General features: G+C 45.4%; 1 protein-coding gene across 1 annotated transcript in view; it reads right to left on the bottom strand.

The window, feature by feature from the left end:
• Positions 1–20934, bottom strand: part of Siah3 (siah E3 ubiquitin protein ligase family member 3) — a 68223-nt gene extending 47289 nt beyond the window's left edge. Inside the window, exon 1 of the mRNA XM_021204070.2 lies at positions 20724–20934. Coding sequence (XP_021059729.1) covers positions 20724–20858 — 135 coding nt within the window. The 5' untranslated portion in view covers positions 20859–20934. The remainder of the gene's footprint in view (positions 1–20723) is intronic.
• Positions 20935–21645: the final 711 nt, after the last annotated feature.

The following is a 21645-nucleotide window of genomic DNA, read 5'->3' as shown; positions in this document are numbered from 1 at the left end:
GGTGAGGGGTTAAAGAGAATTCCTAGGTCCACAGTGGGAGGAGTCAGAGAGAACGAACTATACTAAGTGACTGGAGGGTAAAGGGCAGTGAGCTGTTGGCTGAAGTCACCCAGCAGGCAAGGGTCCTGCCATGCCAGGCTTGGTGCGGGGGACCACGCTTTTGTTGTTTCTTGCCTTTTGCCATTCACTCAGCAGGCTCCACCCCCCAGCCTCTGCACTTGTGATGTGCCATGCATTTGTATGCACGTTCTGCATACGTGTGGGCATATGTGCATGTGGATGTCTGTGCACTTGTGTAAACGTGCGTGAGGGAAGCCAGAGGTCAATGACAGAAAGCATCCTCAATCACTCATCACCCAATGAGCTGAGGTAGGGTCACGTAAACCTAGAGAGTGCCAATATGGCGGGCGAGGCAAGCTTCATCTGGCGATCCCCCACCACTGTGCCCATCTGGTACTTACCTGGGCTGTGGGGATCTGATCTCCCGTCCTCATGCTTGCATAGCCAGTCAGTTCATCAGCAAGTCTTCTCTCTGGCTGTGATTGTTGTCTCTTGGAGTGCATGTTCTTATTTTGGTAAATGTTTCTGGCGCAACACTTAGCATCTTAACTGCTTTCGAGTGTATAATTCAGTGGAGTTGAGTTCACAATATGTGGCCATCATTACTGTTCCCAAAGGAGGCTAACTACTCTAGGCAGGAGCCATGGCCACCAGCAGTAGCACCCACTCCTTTCTCCCCTTGCCCTTGTTCCTTATTACCTAGATGTGCTTATTTATATAAACCATACAACTGGAAATAGTTGGCTACTTTGTTTCTAGCATATTTCACAAAGCATAGGGTTTAAAACTTTCAGGTACAGAGTATATCAGAATTCCACTTTTATGGCTAAATACTGTTCTACTATATGTATTACTACGTTTTTATTAATTGGTTGATCTATTGATGGGCGTATAGGTTGTTTGCACCTTTTAGCCATTGTGGGTAATGTTGTGGTTAATATTCATGCATACGTGTCTATTTCAGTTTCTGTTTTTAATTCTTGGAGGTATATAGCTGGAAGCAGAATTCTAGGTCATATGGTAATTCTGTGTTAATTTTTTTTGGGGGTGGGGAGGAAACTCCACTTGACTTTTTATAGCATCTGGGTCATTTACATTCCTTCCAACAATACACCACGGTTCCAAGTTCTCCAGGTTCTTGGCATCTCTTGTTATTTTCCTGTGTCCCTTCGTGTGTCAGACCGACATCCTCTCAAAACCTCTGATCACCCACGTGTGCAGTCTCTGCTGAGCCCTCAGTTTCCTCTGGTCAGTGGGGGGGAACTCAAGAGACCCCTTCTGAATTCCTATCACCAATGATAGAGAGAATCAAAACCAGGAGGACACCGAGTAAGAAACTGGGTCAGCCTCATGGGACCAGACGCTTCAGCCCATGTTGCCTGGCTCTCTTACTCTTAGGTTGTGGCAAGGCACGAAGTCACGTGGGGACCACAGAGTGGCAGAGAGCCATTTATCTCATGGTGGGTAGGAAAAAGGGAGAGGCGATGGAGGGAGATAGACCAAAGACAAAAGAGGGTCTGCAAGAGCATGCCCCCAATGACCCACTTTCTCAGTGAGGCCCCATTTCCCCAGAGATTAATTCAGTGACAAAGCCAGAGGCCTGCTCGATGGCCCCACATCTGAACTTTGCTACCCTGGGGACCAAGATTCAAACACTGATCCTCCAAGAACATTTCATATCCCAAGTGCCATAGCTGGAAGAGTGGTGAAGAACCCAGGACTTTCCTATTAGATGGCTGTTACAGGGACCAACTTCCAAGGACATTTTCTTTTTCTTTTTTTCTTTCTTTTTTTTTTTTTTTTTTTGGCTGTCCTGGAACTCACTTTGTAGACCAGGCTGGCCTCGAACTCAGAAATCTGCCTGCCTCTGCCTCCCGAGTGCTGGGATTAAAGGCGTGCGCTACCACGCCAGGCTCCAAGGACATTTTCAACCTCCCATTATAGCTCTATTTCTCATAACAGAATACACTGCTCTGTTGTCTTTGCCCCATCTCTCCTCCATCCTGTGATCTGCAGCACTTTTAGTTCCCCGGAGTGAGGCAAAACCTAAGTTCAGTCTCCTCAGACTCCCTTACAGCAGGCCGAGTCCCTTCCCGGGATCTCAGTGTATGATCCAGCGGGTCCGAGCAAACCATCCCAGGTCTGTTTCTGTCTCTCTGTCTCTCTCTGTTTGTCTGTGTCCCTCTTTCTTCATCCATATGTCTCTCTTTTTCTGTCTCCATTTCTCTGTCTCTCTCTCTCTCCATCTCTCTGTCTATCTCTGTCTCTGTCTCTGTCTCTGTCTCTCTCTCTCTCTCTCTCTCTTGTCTGTCTCTGAAGCAGAGCCTCTGACTGAAACCGCTCAGTAATCTCCTAGGCTAACAGGCCATCAAGCTCTGCACCCCAACCCCTGCTCTGGAGGGGTCTCTGGTTCCTGCCTCCCAGTGCTGGAACTACAGGCGCACGCTGCTGCACATGGCTTTTTATGGCAGCGCCAGTGGCTGAACTCGGGTCTTTGAGTGAGCCCAGCAAGTGCTGTACCCTTTGAACTACCTCCTGAGCCCAGAGCGGGGTCTCTTTGATTCTGAATCTTTCTTTGCTCCTCTAATTATTCTTCACAGTGCTCAGAGTTCTAGAAGAAGCTACAGAAACACGAGCAGGTTGGCCAGAGTCCTGTTTGGAACAGATGACGGCAAATAAGAGGACCAGATATGGGTGATGTATGATTCCCTATCACCCTCCAACACACTGCCTAGCGATCCGGACTGCTGAGCAGTGGGCCAGACAGAGTCTCGTTTGCTACTTATAACCCACCACGGGGGTTGACAAGGTGAGTGCTGCCATCCCATCCGGCTGGATTTGGCAGACAGGAAGGTGACTGGTGAAGGTCAGGGCTTAGGAGAGCAGGACTCCAGACCCTGAGTGGGCTCCTCTCCCAGCAAGCAGATGACTCCTTTTGGCCTTGTTGGCTTAGAGCTGCCCAGGGCCTCTGGTAAGAAACTCAGCCAGGCTTGCAACAATCAATCAAGAGTTTTCCTGAGGCAGCTGCATGAGCTGGTCACTAGGTTTCCCAGGCTGTTCTTCCAAAACAAAACAAAACAAAAAAACTACAAACAAAACAAAACAAAACAAAACCAAAAACCGCTTTCTCATTTTTTTGACCAATCAGTGTTCAGGTCAACCACCCATCTCCCACCTCCCAAAAAAACTAGTCTTTGGTTCTGTCCCACTCAGCCTGGCAAAGCTCATTTGCCTCACGCTATTCAAATTGGAAACCTTTCAGTTCTCATTAGTTTGGGCTGCCGCAGTCATTACTACCTAAACAATTAATCCCTGAATGCCAATTTCTTACTAGAATTATCCTGGACTCAACAGCTTATTTTCTTAGCAATGAGGCTGAAGCAATTATTCCAGGCTTTTGTCAGCAAACCTGCTGTGCTTGGCACTTTGCTGGTGTTCATCGTTGCTGGCTTCTCTGCTCTGTGTAAACTGTGAAGGCTGACGTCAGCGACTGGAAGCAGCTTTCCTGTTCATCCACCCCTGGCCTTGAACTTACCACTGAGCACCCTGTCTTCACTTCAGAGCATGTTCCAGGAGACCAGTTCACCTTGAGCTGCTGCTATTGTAATAGCCAAAATAAATTCAAGACTACCTAATACGTTCCCCCTTCAAAAGGACTTTCCAAACTGTACTAGCAGGCCAAGTACAGAGCCAGATTTAAAAAAAAAAAAAAAAAAAAAGCTGGCTCACTAAACAAATATAGAAACATAGTTTTAATGGTCAAAAACAAGATTAACATTTCCCCTGCCCTGCCTCACACTAAAAACCACAAGGACAGACAAAATGAGAGTCACCCTATACAAACAAACCAATGTCTAAAAAGGGTATTGGCTACCCAAATTAAAATAAGCCAAACTACCTTGGTGCCTATATCTGGCCCTTACAAAGGTATAGAAAGTGTGTTCTTTCTTTGTTCTGGGTCTCTCCTCCGGCCTACGGCTGAGAGGGGGTTCCCCAACATGTTTGATAAGTAAAATCTTCATGTGTTTTGCAATGATGGTGGTCTCTGTGGTCTTTTTGAGTGAGGGTCTTTTGACAAGCTACAACATTATCTTAGTTACCTGCTCAGGTGATTTTTACCCTTCTTTTGGGGGGGGGCAAAAGTAGGGTGGGGTGGGTCATTTGAGGATGACATTGAGTTTGTTATTCTCCTGCCTTGGCCTCCAACATACTGCGATTACAGGTCTATATAAGGCTATGCCTCATTTTATTTTTGTGTGGTGCTGGGAATTGAACCCAGGGATTTGCACAGAGTAGGCAAGTGCTCTACCTGCTGAGGCACATCCCAAGTCCCTCGACGACCTGCTCATATCTGCCACCTCTTGTCTTCTTTTTGTAGCCACTAGTTTCTGTTTGTTAATATTTATTCCATTTGCTAAGAACCCGCCAAGCACTAGTCGTTTTGTTTATGCTACAGCCTTAGGCTATGGGCCCTTGGGAGACTCATCATCTGATAAGGACACGGCCACAGAAAAGAAAGCACAGAGCGAAGCCTGAGCATCTGCTGGGACCCCAGAAGAAGCAGTGTCTGATTCTCCCCTGGGACAGGGTGACCAGAAGAGCCTTTGCTGAAGGAGGAGGCAGGACTGGGTCTCAGAAAGTCCAGTGTTAGTGGCTAATCTCTGCCTCTGGCCCTGCCTTCTGCCATTGGACGTTCCCAGTTGTCTGAGATACTCAGTGGTGCCCACTCTGCAGACATCACATTCTGTTCATATGGACACACCCACAAGACCTCAGGGAGTAAGGAGCCACACATCTTGATCCTTCTGTAGGTTAGTGGTAACTATGCAGACTCCTGTGCCAGCTCCAGACTGGGAGAAAATCAGGTTCTAGAGCCTGCTGGGCTGTCCATTCAGACTTGTGTCCCTTGGCCTACTACAACAATGCCTGTCTCTAATTTTTCCAGCTCCGTGGAGGAACATTATCTTCCTAATTTCTGTTTTTTTACTCTGGGAGTTCTAGGGAGATGTGTGGAGGAATACACAAAGAAACCGATCTTATTAATTCTTCAACAAGATAATGAAATAAACCAGACATGGTGGCATACACCTGTAATCCCAGTACTTAGGAGGCAGAGTCAGGAGGATAGCTGTAAGTTCGAGGCAAGCCTGGGCTACATAGAAGGTCCCACCCTGGCTAAGGATACACAGTGAGACAGTTTCACCTGACTGATATATCTGATATATGTATATAACAAATAAACAAAACTCAAAGAATCTAACAGACACATCTGGTGATGGTGGAGTAATTTAACAGACATTTCTGAACTGAAAATTTGTCACTTCCTTAAGGGTATGGTTTACTTCCTTTTGTAATTTGAAACTTTCATTCCCAGAAATTCTTCTTGAGGTTACTGATTGAATCAGGGAAGATGTTTCCTGGACGATTCCTTATTTGACTTGGAAGAAGAATGTGAAAGAAAATTTTTCATAAGCATACCTATGTACCAGGTACTGGACTAGGTTCAGTGATATATAATCACCTCATCTGCCTTCATTACCCTCATATTACATGTCTCACAAATGAAGAAAGCAAAATTCAGGGTGAATAAGTAACTTGCCATGGTTAGGAACATTAGAACTAAACCTGAAGTCACATTTCAGTCCAAGGTATATGTTCTAGTTTTATTTCTTTTACAGTGATAAAATACCCTGACCAAAAGCAACCTAGAAGAGAAAGGGACTGATTTCAGCTTACAATTCCAGTGAAGAATTCAAGGTTGGAACCCTCAGACAGCTAGTGATATCACATAGTCACACACTCAAAAGCAGAAAGAAATTAATGCATGCATACTTGTTTGCTTGTGTTCTACTCTTATACAGTTCAGGACACCTTGCAAAGGGAATGGTGCCACCCATAGTGGGCTGTGTCTTCCCATATCAGTTAATGGCATTAAGACAATCCCCACAGCATGTTCATAGGCCAAATCAACGTAGACAATTCCTCACTGAGACTCTTTTCCCAAGTCATTCTAGATTATGTCAAATTGACAATTTAAGCTAACCATCACAGTGTTTGATCTTTCCAGTCCATATGTGGATATTTTTCTACTAAATCTCTGTCACCATTAACAAAATGAGTTAAGCTGTACAATCAGCCTACAATGACCTTTTCATTCATTCTCATCTCATTCCACCAATCGGGAGTAAATTACCTCAAACTTTAAATGTTGATTGGTTTTGGGGGTTTTGAGACTAGCTCTCATGTAGAAGTCATGCTGGCTTCCAACTCACTATGTACCCAAAACGGGCATTGAGTTTCTGATCCCCCTGGTCTCTGGCTCACAAGCAGGGTGGGAGGTGTGCACCACCACATCTAGCTCTCAATTTTCTTTTAAATAGAGACAGTATCTAAATTCAGTCCAACAGCAAAGCTCTAGCTCTGGACAGCAAGGTTGCTTTGGAGGGACGCAAAGAGTAAGTGTCACCTCTGTCATTTGACAGATGGACAGACCAAGGCTGAGTGCTCAGACCCCTCTGGGATTCAAAGAGGAGAGCTGGTTAGGCTTTAGCCCTGCACTCTAGGTAGTCTTTCTTCACCAGGTATGTTCAGGAGCTGGGGAAATGCCCTTACTAAGTTGACCCATGGGCAAGGCTGTGGGAGATTTTCTTCATTAATGTAGGAGGGCCCAGTCCACAGGGGTGGTGCTCCCATTGGGCAGGTGCTTCTCAGTTTTATAAGAAAGCAGGCTGAGCAAGCTATGGGAAGCAAGCCAGTAAGCAACACCCCTCCATGGCTCTGCAGCATCAGTTCCTGCACCCAGGCTCCTACCCTAAGTGATTGCTGGACTTCCCTTAATGATGGACAACAAGATGTGAAATGAAATAAAATTTATCTCCCCAAGTTGCTTTTGGTCATGGTGTTTTATCATGGCAATAAAAACCCTACAGAAGACATGAAGCATAGAGTTGGGTTTTTATTCTGGGATTTATTTTTTACCTACATGAAACAGTTTTATAACAAATGTAAATTATTCCACAGGTCCATTTGCCTACGAGCATTTCATCCTTAGACATAGTGTTTCAGCTAGCTGCAGTGGGTTGTACCAAAACACTTTAATAACATACTTAAATACTTAAATAAACACTAAAATTAACGTATAACCCTACATTATATACCCAAACACCATGAAGAGGGCACTGAGTGATTGTAAGAGTTTTTCATCTTGAGAACCATAGTAAAGTAACATATTAGTGTGTGTGTGTGTGTGTGTGTGTGTGTGTGTGTGTGTGTGTGTGTTCAGGCATGTTCATTTAATAGCTCCTGTGTGGGTCAGATGATAGTTCGTTAGCAGGCCGCTCTCCCGCTCCTTCTGTTGAGGCAGGGTCTCTCTCATTGTTTCTGCTACCTGTGTGCTCCAGCCTTGCTGGCAGGAGTCTGGGCTATTCACATGCCTTGGTCTCCAGTGTGGATTACTGGACGCTTGCTGCCACTGCATTTGGCATTTTGGAGGTTCTGAACTCAGGTCATCAGTCTTGACAGGAAAATGCCTTAACCTGCTGAACCATCACACCAGTCCAATGAGCATGGCAATTTAACCAGGGAAGACTAGATAGTCACCTCTACATAACCATCCTCATATCTGCAAGAAACAGGTTGATGGCAATTTTGAAACAATGATGTGGCTCAAATTCTATTCCTCTCCCAAGATGTAGGTAGGTTCATGTGAAGGTCCTTCCCTTGGTGGTGCCAACTTGTGCTAAGTAGCCTATACATTAACAACTTTACAACTTTTAAACTTTCAAATAAAAAGCTTTATCAGTGAGATGGGTTCCTTTTAGAGGATATTATTTTGAGAATATTATTCACAATAACAAAAGTTTTCTGTTTGAAAAAAATGAAAGTTATGGCTGGTGGCTGTTATTTATGGGAACCTCTCACTGGGGTGTGTTTTACACACACACGCACACACACACATATATGTGTGTATATACATATATACACACACACATATATATGTATATATACACATATATATGTGTGTGTGTGCCCTTATAAGAGAAATACACAGGAAAGCAAATGTTGCTTATAATTATGTAATAAAGCACACTTTACAATAGGCCTATGTGATACAGATTTCCAATCACCATAATTTATTTTCTGTATGAAGGGTAAAATTCATTGGTTTTACCATTGTTTTGGAAGTTTTGATGAAAAAGTCATTATTTCTGTCTCACTAGAGCCGACTCTGACACCTCTGTGTAAACACTGTCAACAGCGAGTATTTACTTTCTATTATGCCTTTTCCTAGGCAAAAACAGAGAGGCATGTCTAATCTCCCTCCCTTTTCCATGTGAAGATCTCCGTTGTGTGACAGACCAGGAGCCAGGGAAGGAGGCCTCTCTGAAGTAGACTTCTGAGGAAGGATGAGCCAGGATAGCTGGTTATGTGCACAGCTCTCTTCTGTCATTCTTGGGTGTTATTTTCTTAGGGAGATGCTAATGCAGGGATTTCTGTAGACCAGTATTTCTACCACATCCCTGGGGATCATCAGGAATCCAGATGCAGTAATGTGGCCCCCACCTTTGATATAGTGCTTCAGAATGTTGGTAGAAGGACGCAGTAACCAGCAATTTGAAAAGATCCCTGCGTGACTGTTATCCTAAGGCTAGGAACGTTAGGATAACACCACTGGAAACATCAGTGCTTCTGGGTCCTGGATCCATTCAGGAAGTCTGTAATGTCCAAACAGTGTTCACAATTATACATGTCATACTCTTCGTTTTCAACATGTATGAGTGTGTGATGGTTTCTTAGTCACTTCTTTATTTCTGTACTAAGATACTGTAATGTAGGCAACTTCTAAAAGAAACTGTTTATTGTGGGCCTACAGTGTCAGGGGGTGAGTCCATGACCATTATGGCAGGAAGCATAGCACCAGGCAGGCAGGCAGGCATGGTCCTGGAGCAGTATGTGGGAGCTTACATCCTGATCCATAAGCAGGAGGCAGAGAAAGAGAGAGATGCTGGAAATGAGGAGGCTTGGGCTTTTTTGCAACCTCAAAGCCCATGCCCAGACAAACCTCCTAATCTTTCCCAAACAGTTCTACCAACTGGGGGCTAAGTATTCAAACACATGAGCCTCTGGAGGCCATTCTCATCCAAACTACAAATGACATCTTGATGTGTGATGATATTGTACCGTAAATCAGATTGTTAATATGTTTATTTCTATGGTAACATTATAAACAATATTTGCTTCTCTGTGTAAGGGACCTCTCTTACAAGGGCATTCCTTATGTAACTATAGAAAAGTAAAGACTCCTTTGTGGTTCCCAGTTTATAATAAGCTGGAAGGCACAATGGAGATTTTTGGGTGTGTGTGTCTGTGTGTGTGTGTGTGTGTGTGTGTGTGTGTGTGTGTGTGTGTGTGTGTGTATGTATGCAGGTAAAACACATCCTAGTGAAAGGTTCCAGTAGAGAATATCCACCAGCCATTACCTTCATTTTTTTTCAAACAGAAAGCTTTTGTTATTGTGAATAATATTCTCAAAAGTCCTCTAAAAGGAACCCATCTCGCTGATAAAGCTTTTTATTTGAAAGTTTAAAAGTTGTAAAGTTGTTAATGTATAGGCTACTTAGCACAAGTTGACACTGGAAAGCAGACACCACCAAGGGAAGGACCTTCACATGAACCTACATCTTGGGAGAGGAATAGAATTTGAGCCACATCATTGTTTCAAAATTGCCATCAACCCGTTTCTTGCGGATAGTTATATAGAGGTGAATATCTAGCCTTCCAAATCTGATTCGCCAGCTAAATTGTCATGCTCATTGGACTGGTGAGATGGTTCATCAGGTTATAAAACATTTGCCAGACAAGATTGATGACTGGAGTTTGATCCTCAGATCTCTTGGAAAGCCATATACAGTGGCAAGCATCTGTAATCCCAGCACTCCTGTGGCCAACACTCTCTGTGGAGACAGAGACTGGAAAATAACCCAGAAGCTCACTTGCCAGCAAGGCTGGAGCACACAGGCAGCAGAGACAATGACAGAGACTCTGCCTCAACACAATTCTGTTCCTAAATGAAAATGCATCTTAGATACTGTTGTCAGATTGATATTGGAACATATCTCGCTATATAGAGTGAAAACGGGAACACTCTGAGGTTCGGGGATAGCCATGCTGAGGAAAGATCCTCCCAGCCTCTATCTGTGGTGCTTAGCCTTACTTGTCCATTTGACACAACTTTGAGTGACCTGAGATGAGAGTCCCCATTAGGAAACGCCTACATGTGCCTGGTGTCTCTCTAGGGATTGTGGGCAAGACCACTCCCTACACAGGGTGTCCTTGAACTATATAGAAATGGAGGGACTTAGCTCAGAACAAGCAAACAGATGAGTGAGGACTCATGCACCTTAGTTCTTTCTCTGTTCTTGGATGAAAGGTGATGACAAGCTGCTCCGACCAAGTTCCTGCCTTGACCTCCCCAGGACGGTGGAACTGGAATTGTAAGCCAAACAAGCTCTTTCAACCTTAAGTTGTTCTTTGTCAAACTGTTTTTATCACAGTGACATAAATGATAGTAGAGCCTCTCCTAATTATAAGATAATTACACTGATGCCCTTAACCTTCCTTACTGATTTGGTATTTAAAAACTGAGATGGCTAATGTTTATATAAATACAGATTATTCGGCAGTGATGTTTCAATCACTAATGCTGAGAACAATTTTGCTAATTTAAAACTTATTAGGACTCTACTATAGATATTTAAAATGTCACAGGAGAATTTGCTGATTCTTTTATTTTTCTTTATATGTTTATATTTGTCTTTTGAGCTAGGATCTTGCTCTGTAGCTCAGATTGGCCTGAAAGCTACTATGTAGTCCACTTTAGCCTTAAACTCATGGCAATTCTCCCGTCTCGACTTCCTAAGTGTTGGGATTTCATGTATGAGCCATTAAACCTAGCAATTAACTGGTATTTGAGAAAATAAGTATTTCTCTCCAAGTGGTCTTTTGGAAAAGGTGCACTGAATGTCACTTCCAGACATAGTTATGATCATAACTTGTGATTATTTTTAAATTGTCTGTTGAGAGGGACTTAAATTGTGCTCAGCTCCAAAGTCCAGTGATCGGCTTCTCCTCCCTCCCACTCACACGTGTTCATTCCTAACTATCATTTCTCCACAAAATTTCCACTGAGTCTCTCAAAAATCAATACCACGTTAAGTTTTCTGAAAGGTTCGGCAATTTGCTTGAGTCTGAATGATTACAGCACTCTGCAGATCTGCCTGCTGGTGTGAGGGCCTCATCTAGCCGTCTTGGGAAAGAGGGCTTGTTGCCAGGGAAAGCAGAGGCGAGCTCTGAGATCCCTTGCTAGTTTTCCAGTGAAGTCTCTGAGGGGGCTCACCCTGTGAGAGATACCATGTTTGGATAATCCTTTGCCCATTGGCTAACCAAATCTGTGTATTAGTCCGAGCCTCCAAGAAGATCAGCAGAATAGCAGATGATATAGTTTTCCTTTCAACATCAATACTCTCTTGTTTTAGAAACAATTTGTGGTGTGACCTGATGCAGAGAAGGCTGAAACGTAAGTGTTGTAGATGTACATCTAATTTTAACATCCATTTCCATGTATCGAAGACTCTGCAATTCCCTTGAGATCAGAACCTGCTGACCTGCATCACATAGAATCATCATTGTGAATCTACGTTCCCATGATTTTACATGTACACCTACCTGCTTCTTCTTCTTTTTGGTGGGAGGACAGGAATTTGGTACCAATTTTCTGAGCTCTCTTAAAGAGAATATCAACAAAATATACACAACCCCTTTAGATGATTGTCTTTAAAGGGTTACAAGCACTTCCCCTTCCCTGTTTTTTTTTTTTTTTTTTTTTCTGTTCAAAGCAATTTCAGGAAACTATGTAGCATAGTCCTTGGTATGTAGTATGTGATAAATAAATGAGTTTGTTTTTCCCCACAAATCTGAACTCTATACGCACAGGCTTCCCCCTCAACAGAACCCAAGATAAGGACTCTTATGCAATAGTTGACTTGGAGGAAGCAAGAAAATTAATGCAAGCTGCAGGTGTCCAGCCCCACCTGCAGCCTTGAGAAATACAGAGAATGCCTCCCAGGTCTGCCCAGCATGGGTTAGGGCATCATACCCATGTTTACACGAGGATGAATGAAACAAGCTCTCAGCTCTATATTTTACAGTGAGAGAGAGAGTGCACATTCAATATGAGCCCTCAGCAAGTTGCCTGGGTGGTGAGCTGTGGCTCGGCACCATGACAAGAAGTGTCAAAGGGCACAGGGTTTTAATCAAAGAGAGAGAGCTTACTCACCAATAACTCATCCTTATTGGGCCAGTTCATTAACCTCTTTCTGCTTTGATATTACGTAGGGTGGAGTGTGATAATAACACACCCCTTCCTAGAGACAGTTAAATGCTCAGTTCTGCACTAAACAGTTCTAGGATGTAGCCAGCCTTCAGTATATGGTAGTTACTTGTGACTATTATCGTCATGACTCATTAACCTGAGTATGTCCAAACCAATGGAAAACTACTCTGTGAGAGTTTCAGGATGTGGCCTGGCTCAGCCTGGAACAGGTCACACGAGTACCAAATTTATGGCAGAGGAACCTGAGCTTCTGAGTGGCTACTGGCCTGGGACTCTTTGGCACATCTTAGCCAAGTCCTTTGGCATACTTTGAGTAGCAGTGATGTCTGGGTACTAAGCCAGGAAGTGGCCAGGTTAGCTGGTCGGCCTGCTGTAAACCTATCTTGTACTGGTTTGGGTTCTATGTCTGTGGGACCTCCTAGGTAAGAAAACCTTGTCTTTCATCTATAAATATGGCTTTTGATGACACCCCCACATTGTACCCTCTCCTGCTTTGTTGAGGGGGGGAGTTGGGGGAGGCCTGCCCCTCCTACTTTACAACTCTCTCCTTGTTGAAATTCTGATGCCATGGGCTAGCGGAGATAGTCCAGCAGCACCGAGCACATTCCTCATTCTGGATTCATGATTTAACAATACATCAAAGGACCCAGGAATTATATTAAGAGATTCAATATCTCTTGAAAGTATAACTGACATTTCCAGTTAGACCATAATTCTACATTATCCACCAAAAAAATAAAATAAAATAAAATAAAATAAAATAAAATAAAATAAAATAAAAATTCTGCTAAAACCATGGGTCTGGTCTCTGACAGTGCTTTCAACCTGGGCTCACAGCCAAAGTGAAAATGTAGCCTTTGGTAACAGAACTTGATCTATCCTGCTATTTGTCCATCTGGAATGGTGGCTGCTTGGCTTTGGTGACTTCCCATGAACCCTCTCGTGTGCCTGAGTCAGGTATCTGCATCACAGTTGTTTCTTTGATGCCCTGTGGTGGCCCAGATGACAACTTCCAGAGAGCAAAGCCCCTCTAAGATGATGTTCAACACTGCTGGTGGCTCATATAACAGGGGCACCTTCCTGACTAAAGTGCCCACTCCCTCATGGTCTTGCCTTTGGCAGAGTCTGAACGAAGAGCTTGAGTATGAGACCTGTTCCTGCTGCAGCTCCATCAGCTGTGACCTTGGACTGGATGTTTGATCTTTTTTTTTTTTTTTTTAAGAATTACTTATTATTTTCACATATATGTTAGTACACTGTAGATACACAAGAAGAAGGCATCAGATCCCCATTACAGATGGTTGTGAGCCACCATGCAGTTGCCGGGAATTGAACTCAGGACTTCTGGAAGAACAATCAGTGTTCTTAAGTGCTGAACCATCTTTCCAGCGCCTAGATGCTTGATCTTTGGGCCTCATGGTTTAGACTTGAGTAGGAACATTGTTCTAATCCCCCTGCCTTGAAGACCTTGCTTTGAAATGCTGATCTTCAATTGCCTTAGCTTTATTGCTGCAACTTCCTGTCTGTGAGAGAACAACCAACCAAGACAACAAAGAAGGAGAGGTTTATTTGAGCCTTACTGTTCCACAGGGTTAGAGTCCATGACTGTGGACCAGAGGAAGCAGGTGGCAGGCTGTGGGAACAGAAGTTGAGAGCTCACATCTAGAGCCACAAATGGGAGGCACAGCGAGCACTGGACATGGCTCAAGTCTTTTGAAACCTCATAGTCCACCCCAGTGATATACCTCCTCCAGCAAGGCCATACCTCCTAACAAACAGCCAACAACTGAGGCCCAAGTATTCAAAGGCCTGAGAATTTGGGGGGAACATCTCTTTCAAACTACCATACTTTTTAACATTGAATTTGAGGGGTTTGTTCACCCGTCCAAGTTAAACACAAGAACTGGGTCATGTTTACACAGTGCCAAGGGTTTCAGAATGTGTACCCCTGCCCAGCCTGGGATGAGCCAGGGTATACCACTAATTTGTGAGGAAGGCATTTCTGATTGGCTCAACAGTAATGACAACAGGCACGATCACCAATGGGAATGGTATGGAGGTGGGCCATACTGTTTTTCCTGTGGGCATTCATGCTGAACACTCCAAAGGCTGCCTCTCAATCTCCATTTCAACAAATGAAAAGAAACAAGGCTCACAAAGGTCAAAGATATCCATCACTCACATTCAGAGGTTCCTAACCCCAAAACAATCAGTGCTGGAGGGGATGGAAAAGCGCTGGAAACGATAATCACTATGATTTGATCGTGGCGCCCTGTGTAGCCAGTTGAATTATCATCCTGGACCCAAGAAATGTATATGAACTTGGCATGTCCATTCAGAACTGGGGAGAGAGATGCTCCAGGAAAGCAGCATTGGATCCCAACCCGTTCTGGCTGCCGATGGACGCCATAATCAGCTCAAACGTCAGGCTCCCTTCCTGGCTGTGCCACAGGGGCAGCCATAGGAAACCAGCGCAAACTAGCGGAACCAGCACTGGGAACCCCGGTTGCCTCGGCTGCTTCCGAACTGTGGCTTCCCTGCTTTGACAAGCTCTCCACCATTCCTTGAGCTACAGAACCCATTCAGAGATGCGTCTCCACTCCCCAGGTGGGCATCTTGTCTATGACATTGCATATCTGAACAGGTCACTGCACGGCTTAGGGAAAGATGACTTTCTAAAGCACAAAACACCGTCTCAGACAGTTGCTCCTTACCCTCTATCTGTTAATTGATAGGAAAGTAGTCTGTCTTAACTTGGGAAAAGTGCTCGAATATCTCTGGCCTCGCTGAGGGTTTCAGAGGGAGTTTAAGCTATCAGTTGCCTCATTTCCCCAGAGACAGTCCAGTTAGGGGAGTTTCACAAAATGGGCTTGAGGCTGCAGGATAAATGCAGAATGGAGGGAATCGGCTCACCTCTGTCCAGCTTCCCTCTCCAGCCTGTTGTGCAATACAATCACTAGCACACAGCTAACTAAATTACTGCCCTGGGCCTGGGGCCTCCTGTTATGTGGCTCAGGAGCCTCATTTGCAATCACCATTAACCAGAAAAGCTGCATGGCTGTTTGGTGGCCATAGTGTCATAGAATATTTGCAGTAACCAAGGGGCTGGTAGAGAGGCTAAAGAGCCTTTGGTTTAAAAGTGGGAGAGGGTGGACCTTAACCTGCCCTCCCCGCCCCCTCCAAACTGGGCTGGAAGAGAACCTGGGGAAATGTCAGAGAGACGGAGAACAGGGACCCTCTGATGTGGCTGCGCAGGGAGGAACTGGGTAACCCACATACCAACTCTTCCACAATCTCCTTGCAAAGCTCTGAACTGCTTTCAAGTGGGCATTCACGCAGAACACTCCAAAGGCTGCCTCTCACTCTCCAGAAACCCTCAGGTCTTCTGCTTTCTTCCCATGCCCTGCTGTGCTGTGTCCAGGGGAGTGAAGCAAAGCCCCAGGGCAGTCCAGGATCTCCAAAGACCATCCCACACAGCAGAGGCAGAAACCAGGTCAGACTATGCCAGTCTCACACCTCCCCTTCCCCCTCCTCACTCTTATCTCTCTCCCTCCCTCCCTCTAATCTCCTCTTCCTCATCTCCTTCTCCTGCCCTCTCCTCCCTTTCCCACCTCTCCCTTCACACAACATTCCCTTCCCCACCAACACGGCACACACATTCATCCACGCAAGCTGCTCTCAGGATGAAAGGCACAGAGATGCTGCAAGGAACGGACCTGGAACCACTCCAGTTTCAGACTTTGCATCTGCCAGGCACTTAAATTAAAACCACCACTGTGTGTGTGTGTGTGTGTGTGTGTGTGTGTGTGTGTGTGTGTGTGTGTTCTGTTTGTAAATCTAAGATTAATGAGTTCTAAGAAAGAAGAATGGCAGGGATCTAGCTGAATGGAGGCAGGGAATTGAGGTACTAATCTTCAGCCCAATGCAGAGGACACTGGCGCATCAGACAGGGCCTTTCGGAAGTTTGCCAGAATGCATTTTGCTAGCATTTCTTTTTTAAAAACTCATTTATCAAAGCCGTGGTTAAGAGGAGGAAGTCACCCAGCCACCTCAGCTCACTGTGGCCTTGGGAAGGACTGAGGGCTGGGATCAGAGGGGCTCTGGTGAACCTTGGCTTCAGGAACTAGCTGGGACACTATGCAAAGGATGTGTCTGCAGGCAGGGCAGAGCTGCTTCTGATGGGTAGGCCAATGGGAGATGAACCAGGAAAAAGGAAAGCTGCTTCGTGTGGGAAGGGGCAGCAGGTACAGGAATGGATCAAGAAGCAACCTGGGGATGGGCAGTGTCTGGAGGTCGCTAGCCTGAAAGCTGGCTGGCTACCTGGAGGAGCCCATTCCATGGCTTGGAAAGTAAACCGGGGCGAGGCGGGGTGGGGCAGGGGGCGGACACCAGCTGAAATTCTGATCTTGGCAAAGTGTTACAAGTACACACAGATACAGACAGACTTAGGGGGATCCAAGGAGTGAGTCTGGCTCGTCCTCTTCTAACCAGGCACTTAAAGCCCAGTGTTCCAGGTTAGCAGTGTGTTCTATAGGACCTTTCAGAATGGATTTATGGGCAGGATGGCTTGAGCCACAGTATCTGCCGTCCCTGGAAGGCTCTGCTTTCCATTTGCAAGGGAAGGTATCAGCTCGAAGGACTCCTGGGTTAGTGAGACTGCTAATGAAGGTGACCCGTGGAAGGCACATGTTGTGTCCTGATGGGCTGGTGAATTATAACTCAGCATTAGCTCACAGTCCTTAGATGCTGTTAGCATTCTCAGGAAAGAGCAGAACTGTTTCCTCACAGTCTTTGCAGCTGCCTCTGTAGCTCCAGGCATCCCAAGAAAGCAAGGCTGTGCTCCATAGCCTCAGTCACCACTTCATGTCCCAGTCTGTCCTAAAGCGCGGGGAAGCACCACAGATCAATAGCTATTCTGGGTTAACATTGCCACAGCTTTTTTTTTTTCTCCAAAAAAGGAATCCCCTCCCCCAACAACAGATCACAGCTTATTATAGCAAAGCCATTTTTTTTTTCTTTTGGTGTGGTCTGTTTATGGATGTGAACATTTAGAGAGAGTTTGTATTATGCACTTTTTAGTTTAATCAGCAGGCCAATGGCACTTTTATTTTAAAAGTCTGACGCTGTCTGCTAGCTTCAGGTTGAAGGTGGCTCTGCTGACCTACTATTTCCTGGGTGCTGATGGAGACCCCACAGAGCAGTTTGGCTGCTGGGTACGTCCCTCTGCCTGCAGTGGCCCTCCAAGTACTGTGTAAGGGACCCAAACACTGTGGCACACACAGCACACCATGCTTACTCACAGCGAGGCTCTGATGGGCTAAGTTCCTAAGGGGGTTTTAATGGGAAGTAAAAAGCCAAATGAGCATGTGTACACACACACACACACACACACACACACACACACACACAAAGCCATGAAAAATCACCCCTTAAAAGCATGACATGTTTTTCTGTTCCTGATCACAGGAGCATAACTTATCTTAAAGCTTTAAGTGACACTCTTTGAAAAGCCATAAATTACCTGCAAGATGTGTATGTGTGTGTGTATGTGTGTGTATGGTGTGTGTATGTATGTGTGTATGTATGTGTGTTTAGAGGAGAGATTATTACAAACACATTTATTCATTCCCCCTTCCCCATACTATCTCTTGGCAGCTTCAGGATAGATATTTCTAGGTTTGTCTTCAAGATGAGGAAGGAAAGGCTGAAAAAGGTTGAGTCATTCAGTCACACAGTTGTCCAAAGTAACTCAAAGCCTTTTACCCCAACCCTGGGCCCCTACTTTGGGGCAACAAGGCAGTTGTGGTCAATAAGCAGTCATCACTACAGAACATACACAGATGCTTCCCCTCACTGCCCAGCAAGACCTGAACACCCTCCCTTCCCCGTCCTTGGTCGCAGTCAGAGAACCATGTAAATCCAAACTTTGGAGCTGCTTATATTGCATAATTTTAAAAGGTATTAAAATGCAAAACAGGAGTAAACAATATTTCTTGCCACAGGGAAGTAACTAATACGAGTTGACAAAATAATGGGATTGGAGTAAGGTCTCCAAAGTGACCGTGGAATGGAATTCAAGAGTATTTTTAATGTGGTTACGACGCACTTGCTCTGCCAAGGATGACTGGAAGAGAATTCTCATTTATAAAATCAAGCCATAAAAAAAAAAAAAAAAATACAGAAGAGGAAAGAGATGAATGAACGTAAGGCAGGGAGAGCATACATGAATGCTTTGGTGAGATTTGTCACAGAAAGCCAGTTGGGGTCTCAGTAGAGTCCACACCCCCTCCATCACGTTGCCCCTGTAATATGACCTCAGAGGCTCCAGACAGCTGTCAGTTTAAAGACTTCCAGGAATGGAGGTGGGGAACGCTTATAAACACCAGTCTGCAGCAAGAGGACTGAGGACCATCCATCCAATCATGAGAGTTTATTCTACAACATCGACAGCGCACCCACCACAAGCATTGCTCAACTCTGCCCCACCACAGTGGTCAGAATCACAGCTTCGGGTCTCCAGGAGACAGTCCCACACTCAGTGGCAGACACAGCCCCTCCCGCTCCCCTTCAGTCCCCCAGTACAGTGAAGGTAAGCAAGCAGCAATCTAATGAGTCCTGCGTTTTAGTTGATTTTTCAGACCATTCCACCTCTGGGGAGTTCGGTTGTGCTGTCCCCAGTACGCTCTTTCCCCACTCATCTCCCCCGGCATCCCTAGGCAGCGTCTCCTCATTAATTTCCTTATCTGCACCCTGACATGGAGAGGTCCTTCTAGCCCTGCATTTTGGCTTAGAACATTGACTCGAAGGGATGAACGCGGAGAAAGCAGCACCGAGAGAGCAGGTGAGGCAGCCACTGGCAGGCAGCTCAGCAGCCTGCCACCGCCTGCAGGCTCCAAGCAGCCGCTGCAGCTCCTAGCCGGGTTTCATTATTACACAATTGAAGCGAAGCCCTCCTTTGACTGCTCTCCTCTGAGGAGGCTCACATTCTCGTTGGCAGGAGGAAAAGGAGCTAAACTCCTCCCAGCAACTCACAGACAGACAGTCTCTCTCTCTTTCTCTCTTTCTCTCTTTCTCTCTCTCTCTCTCTCTCTCTCTCTCTCTCTCTCTCTCTCTCTCTCTCNTGTGTGTGTGTGTGTGTGTGTATGTGTGTATGTATGCATGTCTGAGTAGATGCACATGGCTCTGTGTGTGTGTATGTATGTATGTGTGTGTGTATTTACATGTAATATCTTTGTGGTTTCTCCCCACATTTGTTTTTTATACAGAAATTCTCAGTGAAGAGAGAGTCACAGCTATGGCTGGACTCACTTGTCCAGACCAGTTGTGCTAAAAATTTTACTCCAAGGAACCACTTGTCTCTACTCCTTCAGAGTTCTCAGTGCACATCACTTCACCCAGTTTCTGTGTGGGCACTAGGGATCTGAACTCAGGTCCTCCTGCTTAAATAGCAAACATTTTATTTAGTGGGTCATCTCTCCCACCTCAAAACAAAAGAAATTTTAGGATAAATATAAAGTGCCACACATGCATCCAGAATTGTTGGGCAATAAGAAGTAACCCTGGTGTGAGCATATACATGTGAAAGCTTTTATATTTCATCTGCAAAATGCCATTAAGGGAGTCTCTCTCTCTTTCTCTCTTTCTCTCTTTCTCTCTCTCTCTCTCTCTCTCTCTCTCTCTCTCTCTCTCTCTCTCTCTCACACACACACACACACACACACACACACACACACTTTGACACAGTTGGAGGACAAGGGCAAACTCTTGCAGAAACGGCCCCTTGCCAACTCCCGGGTCCTATATCAGAGCTCCCCAGTTCTGAAGCTACTTCTGCACAGCCAAATCCTTGTATTGCACTGACCGGCGGGACAGACAGCAATTTGGGGTAACTTTTCAGATTTTTTGTTCTCCTCGGCACTGGCCCACAAATGCTTGGGAGGGAGGTAAGGAGACCTCTACCCTGCTCTTCCCTTCACCCTCCCCTTTGCCCCTCCCCCTGCTCCCTCTGCCCCTCCACCCCCACCCCCCTCGGAGGACCGTGCGAGGAAGACACTATATGCCTGCTCTTCTGTTGTTTGACAGTCCAGAAAACACCACACAGTCACGGTAACAGCACCAAGCTACCCAGAGAGCGAGCAAAAGGCAAGCATCCCCTGAGCCCCGGGATCCTAGCACCAGCAAACTATCTGCATGAGCTCCCTGATAGAAGTCTCCTGAGAAAAGGCTAGAGCCCCCGCGGAGATGGCAGAAAGCAGGAGAGGAAGTGACTCACCTTTAGGTTGTGCGTGGGGTTGACCACACAGACAAGTTGCCCAGCAGCAGAGAAAACCCGTTTAGCCTTGTAGTGCTGAAACCGGAGGTGAATGAGATCCAACACAGCCCCAAAGCACTGTGTAAAGAAAAGCATCACAACTTTTGGGGGGTTGTTGGCACAGGAAGGCAGCGGAGGAAGCTGTAAGTCCTTGGGCTCTGAATGGAGCACAGCCTCGGAGACACTCCGCTCCAGCCCGGCTTAGCGCGCCTTCATATTCATCATCAAAATAAGACGGTTAGAATCTTGCAGCAGCGAGGCAGCCAATCAAAAGGACAGAAATGTTATCCTTGAGGTTCAGAGACAGCCAATAACAAATACCTCCCCTACTGAAACTCCCTGATGAATTGAGCCTGGCGGAGAATGTATTATTGAACATTACCATAGATCAGCACATTGCATTTATCTTGTGATTACAGCCAACCATACATAATGCTGGGGAGATAGGCTGACAAAATTGATTGCTTAATGTGTCTCCATTTATTAATTGACTTAATTTAACATGAGAGCCTTTCTTAGTGCCCCGAACAAAACCCCCATCCAAAAAAGGAAAAAAAATGTAAAACATTTCCACCTCCAAACCGGAAAGCTTTGTGCTCCAACAGGCAGATGGGGTCGTCAGCTCGTGGCTCTACTCACAGAGCTGCCGGGAGAAAAATCAAATACTACAAGATACTGATTCAAGATAAGAATTTGGCAGCCGCAGAAATGTGTATCTTTCAGTCTTAGGCTCTGACTCTCTGCAATTTGGACTGTAGCCCCTTGATAAATCTAAACTCACCGTTCTTTATGCAAAAAAAAAAAAATCCGACAGATGAATTTGGAATGGAGGAGGGACATGCATATATTATATATATTTCAAAATACTGTAATCACTGAGCTC

This window comes from Mus pahari, chromosome 8, assembly GCF_900095145.1.
Source record: "Mus pahari chromosome 8, PAHARI_EIJ_v1.1, whole genome shotgun sequence".
Classification (NCBI taxonomy): domain Eukaryota; kingdom Metazoa; phylum Chordata; class Mammalia; order Rodentia; family Muridae; genus Mus; species Mus pahari.
Note: the sequence above shows the minus strand (reverse complement) of the source record. Positions and strands in the feature narration are given on the sequence as shown.